The 8,842-nt window shown below is 47.3% G+C and overlaps 1 protein-coding gene across 2 annotated transcripts in view; it reads right to left on the bottom strand.

Annotated features, from left to right (window-relative positions):
- The window catches only part of PAG1 (phosphoprotein membrane anchor with glycosphingolipid microdomains 1), a 90,429-nt gene that overhangs the window by 12,343 nt on the left and 69,244 nt on the right, over positions 1–8,842 (bottom strand). Inside the window, exons 3-5 of one of the 2 annotated variants that reach the window (XM_046641935.1) lie at positions 5,628–5,835; positions 3,978–4,029; positions 2,005–2,101 (exon numbers count right to left, since the gene is read on the bottom strand). In XM_046641935.1, coding sequence (XP_046497891.1) covers positions 2,005–2,101; positions 3,978–4,029; positions 5,628–5,752 — 274 coding nt within the window. In that variant the 5' untranslated portion in view covers positions 5,753–5,835. Of the gene's footprint in view, positions 1–2,004; positions 2,102–3,977; positions 4,030–5,627; positions 6,147–8,842 lie in introns of those variants that run through there. The other variant, XM_046641937.1, reaches the window with a different exon arrangement.

Here is an 8,842-nt window from a genome sequence, read left to right on the forward strand (position 1 = left end):
TATAATCTTTATATATATGTGCATGTGGGTATTTATAACTTATGACCTTTTAACCCACTTGCTTTTACTGACCATTCTGGGATTCTCTGAGACCCCTGGAGCCCAGAACAGTGTCTACCACACGGTGGGCACCACTGTGTTTTTGCTTGAAAAACTAAATGAGTGAATGAATAATAAAGTGCTCACCTCTTGTCCTGCCCCGCTATAAAGGCTGTTGCTCTTTGCGGGGATTAGAAATAGCATCCCTAAGGAGTAACTGGGGAACGTGACAAGGAAGCCCTGAACCCTCTGAACCTAATAGCATCACCCGCATGTGTTCTAGATACTTGAATTGCAGGACGAGGTCAACTTTTGCCCTGTGGTTCCAGACGTCTGAGGCACGGAGGACAGAGAACCGGCCCTGGAGCGTGAAGACTCTGGTGTCAATACTGACTGTCCCACAGGTTCCTTGTCAGCAAATAGGGTAACAGGACCATCTCCCACCTCAGGGAAAAGTGCTCTGGAAACTGGAAGTGCGGCTAGGACTTTCCTCAGCGAGAGCATCCTCGGCATGAAACGGGCAGTGTGCAGAGCGACGCCTATCGAGGGTGTGCCAGGGACTCAGACTGCCGCCTTCACATTACCGACCCTCTGCATGCTGACCGTATGATCTCAGGCAGATTATACCCTCCCTACAGCAGGCACACAAGGCCCCCCAAAGACGTCCACAGCCTATCCCTGGAACCTGTGAGGAGGCTTTGTTACAGGGCAATGGGGGAATGAAGGCTACAGATGGAGCTATCAGCTGACCTTCAGCTGAGGGGAATAACCTGGCTTATCCAGGTGAGTCCAGTGTAACTATGAGGGTCCTTAAAGGGAAAGGGGGGCAGGAGAGTCGGAGAGGGACCTGAAGACGGAGGGGAAGGCCAGCAGTCAAGGACGGCAGGTGGCTGCTCGACGCTGAAGCAGGCAAGGAAGTCAGTTCTCCCCGAGAGCCTTGGGGAAGAAAGCAGCCCCACTGATCCTGTGATTTTAGCCCAGGGAGACCTCTTCAGACCCTGACCTCCAGAGCGGGAGATTAAGAAAACCGAGGTTGTGGTGATTTGTTGCAGTGGCAACGGGCTGCAGTTGCCTCACCTCCTATAAATCGTGGATAGTGATGATACCTGTCTTACAGGGTAGTAATGATTCCTCTCTTACAGGGAAGCAATGATACCTATCTTACAGGGTAGTAATGATTCCTATCTTACAAGGTAGTAATAATACTTATCTTACAGGGTAGCAATGATTTGTATCTTACAGGGTAGTTATGATTCCTATATTACAGGACAGCAATGATATCTATCTTACAGGATAGCAATAATACCTATCTTACAGGATAGTAATGATTCCTATCTTACAGGGTAGTAATGATTCCTATCTTACAGGGTAGTAATGATTCCTATCTTATAGGGTAGTAATGATTCCTATCTTACAGGGCAGTAATAATACTCATTCGACAGGATAGCAATGATACCTATTTTACGCGATAGTAATAATACCTATCTTACAGGATAGTAATAATACCTATCTTACAGGGCAGTAATAATATCTATCTTACAGGATAGCAATAATACCTATCTTACAGGGTAGTAATGATATCTGTCTTACAGGATAGCAATGATACCTATCTTACACAGTAGCAATGATACCTCTCTTACACAGTAGCAATGATAATTACCTACTGGGTACCAAGGACTCCTATAGTACAGGGTACTAATAGTATTACTATTAATAATCGTAATTTTATAGGGTAGTCATTAGCATAAACGAGTTAGTACACACACAAATCTTAGAACAATGGCAAACAGAAGCCAATTAACAAATACTAGCTTTTCATCCAAATGAGATCAATTTTGCCAAAACTGGTAGTAATACTAAAAGTGAGCAAGAACACATTTCCTACTTTTTGAGCTACATGGTTTGAAACCTAGTCCTTTCTTAGCTGTGAGGCCTGCGTGGAAAGCTGGTGTTTGCAGAACTTACTGTCACCATTGGTGAGAGCCCCGTTCTGTTCGCTGCTGGCGAGCGCATCCGTGGCCAGGCTAGTAACTGAGCGGCTGAACATCTCCTTGTCCGAAGGCTGCCAAAACAAATGCACGGCACTAAGAATAAGCCTGCAGAGCAGAGGGAACTGTCCACAGCTTTCTCGAAAGATTAAAACAGCAACAACCAAAACCTGAATCCACGACTTAAATTTAAATTGAGTGAAGGTAAATCAAACCGAGTTCCTCAGTTGTCCTAGCCACATTTCAAGCACGCCACAGCCACATGTGGCCAGTGGTTACCGCATCAGGGAGTTGAGATACAAAACACTTCCATCGTGGTGGACAGTCCTACTGGACAGGACTGGCCTAGGGTCTCAAGGGCACTGGGGATCTTTCGAGGCCACCTGCAGAGGTTCCCACCTGATGATCACAAATGGGCTACAGGGAGGTCGTGGGGTATCAGTCCCCTGAGCTCCAGGAGGAGGGGACCGGGAGCCCAGTGCTGTGCAAAACTGACTCTAGCAGCAGCAGCCTTCTTGGACCACAGGTGCTGCAAAAGGTTATTCTTTCTAAAGGTGTGCCACGCCATGAAAACAGGGGGAAGCACCAGCCTTTGTCATCTGAAGGGAAGACACTTACATCAGGTCAAAGATAGTGGTAGAAGTCAATAACATTATCTATTTCACAACCAGCCAAGTCTCTGCTTCAAGGTTCACAAACAGTCATCAGCTAAAAAGTAGATTTGCAAAGACTCCTTATTCTCACAAACACATTTGGGACCCTTGGAGGGAAGAGTGGCATTGACTGTTTCTTTTCTACTGGGCTGGCGTCTGTAGATATTACCTGGAATAATACACCAGGCTGAGCTATAGCTAGGAGTCGTCAGAAAGTAAGCTGGTAGTTCATGGATTTCTTTAAGTACCTGACTGGTCCCACGTAGCAGCCTGAATCATTGCTCATATGACCGGCTCCCCCACCCTTCTCATGAATGCATGGCCTGCGTGGCTCAGGAGGCCACACCCAGACTCAGCTCCAGGACCCCCCTCTATACTCTTCTAGCATCGCTGTGGGGCTCAGGCAGGACCTGGATGAGGCTGTCCTGGGACTGTGAGGGGGGACCCATCCCTGGCTGCTGGCCCCATGAGAGACTGAGGGCCGTGGAAAAGCCGGCAAGGCCAGGCTATCCCTAGGCTGTTGGGGGTCCCAGGCTCTGGTGAGCTTAAGGACCAGCTGTTACGGTTGAACTATGGCCTCCCCAAATTCCTCTTGAACCCCTAAGCCCTCATACCTTAGAATGTGACCTTATTTGGAAACAGGGCCGATGCAGGTGAAACTAGTTAAGATGAGGTCATACTAGAGTCCTTACAAAAAGGGGAAACGTGGACAGAGACAGACACCCACATGGAGGGATGACCACATGAAGAGACTCGGGGAGAACACCACATGACCATGAAGGCAGAGATCTGCAAACCAAGGAACGCCCCCGACTGCCAGCCAGCAGGCCGCCCGAAGCCGGAAGGGAGGCCGGAACAGGCTGACCACAGAGCCCTCGGAAGGAACCAACCCTCAGACACCCCGATCTTGGATTTCTAGAACCGAGAGACAATAAATCTGTAATCTAAGCCGCTCAGTCTGTGGTCCTTTGTTATGACAGCACTAGCAAACCGATATACTGGCTGGAGCTGGGCCGAGGCAAAGAAGAAACATCCCTGCCGTAGGTCGGAGCTATCGAAGGATGCTTTTGGTAGCTGCACAACTGCATCCGTTTCAGGGACTCTCCCAAGAACCTGGCCACCTGCACAGGCCTCTAGTCACAGTGAACATTCACGGCAGGAGGAGGACACAGCCCAGGCGGCCAGCGAGCTCCGGCTGAGTTCTTTCCCTCCGTGTCCTTCAGGTTGTGAGCATGTGGGAACATGCTCAGATAAGTGGCCGATATTTTAAAACACAGACACACACACACAGGCTCACCACGTTCATCAGGTTCTCGTGGTCCCCGCTGTGCTGTCTCGGCTTCTTTTCTCTGAAATGGCAGATAAAACATCACTGCAATATCCAACATGCCATCTAAAATTAAACACATAGCCCATTTCCTATCCTAATTTTTATCACCACTTAAATCTCTTTTAAGGACCAAGTTTATTTTGCCAAGGAAGCAGAAGCCGGCCCGTTACTGGCAGGCAGTAGGGTCTGAGGCGGAGTCATAGGATGGGACGGTCTCCTCTCCTGTTCTCTCCTTCCTCCAGGAGTAGCAAATACACGTTCCCAGCAAGAGGACCGAGGCAGGTCCCTGAGTTGAAACTGTTCTAGAATACTGGAATGAATTATCGAATTATGCTTTTTTTTTTTTTTTAAAGGAAATCTAGACAATTCTCATCTAATTTTTCTTAATTCAGAGTCTTTCCAAAGTCACACGCTGCAACAGGATTGAGAAAATAATCCAGGAAAACACAAATTCTGGCACGTCAGGAAGGGCACATGCTCTCAGGATGAGTCATATGTACTTCCAGTCTATGGAAAAGTCCGTCAAGTAAAAATAGAATTTATTTTTACTCAGGACAGGCTAAAGAAAGCCATGAGTCCCAGAGAAGTTTGCCATCTCTGGATAAGGCAACAGTGACACCTAGTGGGAACATGAACAATTACAGAGGCAGGCCCTCCCAGGCCCAGCGAGCAAAGCTGCGCTCGCTTCTGTTTCTTCATCTTCCCGATGACTCTGTCCTCGCCGGAGAGGCCTGGGACCAAACCGGGCAGAGGTTAGTTCAGAGTGGCCGGCTGTTCCCCTCTTGACAGCGACTTTAGGGGAGGAAGACCTATCCAGACTTTTAAACGACACTTGTTGAGCGTCTTCCGAGGTTACTGAGGGGAGAGTCTGGCAGAGGGCTTGCCAGTCTCACCCGCCCCCGGGAGCAAGCAGTCCACCAGGATTGTAACACATCTGAACATCTTAAAAATTACTCCTAGTTAGAAAGAACTTTGCTTCCCTCTGAGCACAGAGCTCTTTTTTGAGGAGTACAGACATTTTACATGAGGGAGGGATAGGAGGAGAGAAGGGAGGGAGGAAGAGAGAGAGGGAGGGGGGAGTATAATTAAAAAAAAAAAAGACAAGACAATTATTTCACATAATGCATGTCTTTCTTGTAGGAAAACTAATCTGTTTCTTAAACCGCAGTTCTAGATTACAAATCTGTAATGAAGTGAGCCCTCCAAAGCCACATGACAGTAAAAATTCTCAGTAACCCTCAAGTGGCAACAAAAAGAATTTCTCTAATGCACACCATACTTAGATTTCCAAGTGTCCACAGATGGAAAAAGACAATATAAATCTTGACAAAGACGTGCTCAAAAGAACAGCAAGAATTTCATTCTGGGAAGTTTCTCATACAAGGGTTCTTCCAGCTGCTTCCCAGCAAAATCAAACGTAGATTTTGATTCAGCTAATAAAAAGTGTCCTGGGATGCTTTGCAGCAGACAAGTAAATTAATCTTAATCTCAACACATAAGTTTCTGTGAATGTCTATACAATGGGATTCCATTTATAGCAGGCTTTCAATATAAAGCGTCTTCTGGGTACAGGGAACGAGTTATTTGAAGGTTCCAGTAGCTACCCATTGCTCTCACCTGTCACAGCTGGAGCACAGAAAGATGAGGAAGGCGATGAGGAAGAAAGTGGCAACGGCCGCCAAACTCCCCCACAGGACGATCTGCATTTGTCCCTCGCTCAGCATGCTCCCGGAGGGTCCCATGGCGGGAGCAGTAAGTGGCACAAGCTGGTGGAATAAGTCAGTCCTTCAATGCTGGCGACATGGGAACAGAGCGCTGTGTCCTCCTGCAGAGAGACCACCGTGTTTTGAAATGACTTCTCGTGTGACGTGCCAGAATCCTGTAATGAGTTCACACTGGGAGGAAGGTCTCTGAGCAAAGTCAGGAGCTGTGTGCAGGGGGCACTGTGCCCAGCGTTTGAGGCAACCGATGTCTTGTTATTTGCATATGACTGGGGATAGATCCTCAGTCATCAAATAAAGTCAGATTCCAAGTACTGCACTGCAAACAAATGCTTATTTGGAGTCTTTTTTGCCAGAACAGTCTAAAGCATTTACTACAGCTTTCACAAACGTGCGGTTCACATTTTCCCCACCTGTCTCCCTAGCTCCCCAAACCTGCTTTTCTTCCAGAAGGTTTAAGGTCAATGCACCTAAGGAAATAGAATGTCTTTATATTCACCTTCCTAACCCGTTATCTGTTCTGAGTCTGTAACTGTTTATTCTCAGGGCAGGCTTTCACTAAGCTCCTGCGAGCACTCCGTAAGCACGTTTTCAAATCAATGGATGATGTACGTCCTAAGAATACGTCACCAGCAGTACATAAGACCTGTAAATAAACAAGTACCAATTACGCATTAAGAGGTGTCCCTACTACATTTCAGTACCTGGCATATGCCTGGGACTCTGCTAAAGGCTTTCCTTATTTCATTGCTGCCACCAACCTGTGAAGAAGGCACTGCTAATCCCCACCCATTTTCAAGACAAGGACTCTGAATGGCAGGAATATTGAGTAACCCCCACCCACACCCCCACCCCCACCTCACCCTGCAGGTGTCACAGCTGCTAAGCAGCTCTTGGCCCCTAGAGGGCGCTCCTTCCCCTGGGGGCTGCTGCTTCCTGTTTCAGCTACAACGCTTCTATGTGAAAATGGTCAGATCAGTTTTGTGAAATATGCTGAGTTACAGATTTTGAAAAAGAAGAGTAATATATCAAATTCACAATGATCTCTCATCAGAGAGGCCTTGTTTCAAGAACATTTGCTTCGCTCAACTCCAGAACAGACCATTAAGTTGGAACAGCCTTTAACTTAATCTCGTTTCATGAAGAAAGTAATTTTTTTGTCTTAGGATAATGAATCAGAACTTAAAATTTTTTTTTCTTGAAGAAGACTGTCGATGTTGACATTTTCATTTGCGTCACTGAAAGAGCCGTAACTGGACTCAAGCCATCACTGAGTGTTCACGTCAAGCCAGCGCCTGGGTGGCTGGTGGCCAACAGGGCACTGTGTTCGACTGGACCAAATTTTCTCCAGGTGAAACACATCACATTTATTTGAATATTTAAGGCTGAAGAATAAGAAAAAGCTGGAGAAAAGGAAACATTATCTACAATGTATGCAGAAGGAATTCCAGGAGCTGAAGTCACCTGTTTTCCTGAGCTCCTGGAATCAACAGGAACACTTCCTAATGCTCTGTAAACATAGGAACGTACAACTTCCTGTGTACTCTAGAACTTCCTTCTCCCTGTGTTGGTTATATATTACGCCTGCAAACACTCAATGCATGCAGTAATGGACGGTCAAATGGCTTTAGCACTGAATGACAATCACCATCACTTCTATGCTTTGTTGAGGCAACACATAATTCACTTTAAACTCACACTACAAATTGGCACCACAATAGGTTATTAAAATACATCCAAGCAAGCACATGAATCATGGTGACCTATGAATGTATACGAAACACATTTTTATTTACAAGTCCAAAGCAGAATCCATTTTTGGAAATACAAACAAAAGATATCTATGGTACAGGCGCCTGCTGGTTCCTTCATTCACTCACTCATTCATCTACAGATTTAGTCAACGTCTATTTATAAAGGGCTAAGTTCTTAGAAAATACTTTGCTGTGAATTATTCAAAAGCCAGATATCCATCCAGCAAGCTAGCGTGGGCTGTCGCTCCCTCTCCACTTCTGTATAAGTTTTTCTTCTCCTTCTCTCTCTCAACAGGGGGGAGGTCGATGGAATACAATGAAATATGTGGGGTGCCTGGCCTCCCAGAGCACTGGAGGGAGAAAGAGGATGAAAGCAGATTATCACAAGCTACTGGATAAAGGATGTAACACAGAGAAGATGTGTCAAAAGTCCTGGCTCACTCCCCTTCACTAGAACTGCTGAAAAGCTGCTGGAAGAACTCCTTTCCCAAGAGTTCTCATGGTGGATGAAGATCTCACACTGAAAACAGGGATCATGTGGTACACGTTTCTGACTCACATACACTGTGATCCCTTAGGACACAGGCTCCAGCAGCTTGTCAGCTTCCTCCCCTCAGAAGCCTCTAAGTGCAACTCTACAGGGGGACCAGAAGCAATACGATCACTGGGGGCGAGGGCTGGGCAGCAGGGGCAGAGACCACTTACTAAATCCTGCAGGGGGCACGGGTCGACCTACACATGAACTTTGACCCTCAGGGCAGACCTCCTGGGTGGGACTATTCCCATTTTAGAGAAGTGCTGCACCCCTGTCTGTTACTCTTCTCTCCGGGTCTCTTTCTTTTGCTGGACTTCTGTTTCCATAACTCTCTTCACAATTCCTTCTCTGGTTATCCCCTTCTTAAATTCCAGAGGCTCAACTACAATTGAGACAGGACTGGCCTCCCCACTTGTGTGTAGATGGACTGCCCCCTTCCCATGCGTGTAGAGGGACTGTCCTCCCCGAAGTGTGTAGATAGACTGCCCTCCACCATGTGTGTAGATAGATGGCCCCCTCCCCTATGTGTATAGATGGACGGCCCTCCCCCAAGTGTGTAGATGGACTGTCCCTTCCCCCATGTGTGTAGATGGACCGTGCCTCTCCCCACGTATCTAGATGGACTCCTCGCCCGTGTGCACAGATGGACCGCATCCCCCATGTGTGTAGATGGACCGTGCCTCCCCCAACGTATCTAGATGGACTCCTCGCCCGTGTGCACAGATGGACCACATCCCGCATGTGTGTAGATGGACCGTGCCTCTCCCCACGTATCTAGATGGACCGCATCCCCCGTGTGCGTAGATGGACCGCATCCCCCGT

Source organism: Equus quagga, chromosome 16 (genome assembly GCF_021613505.1).
Source record: "Equus quagga isolate Etosha38 chromosome 16, UCLA_HA_Equagga_1.0, whole genome shotgun sequence".
Lineage (NCBI taxonomy): Eukaryota > Metazoa > Chordata > Mammalia > Perissodactyla > Equidae > Equus > Equus quagga.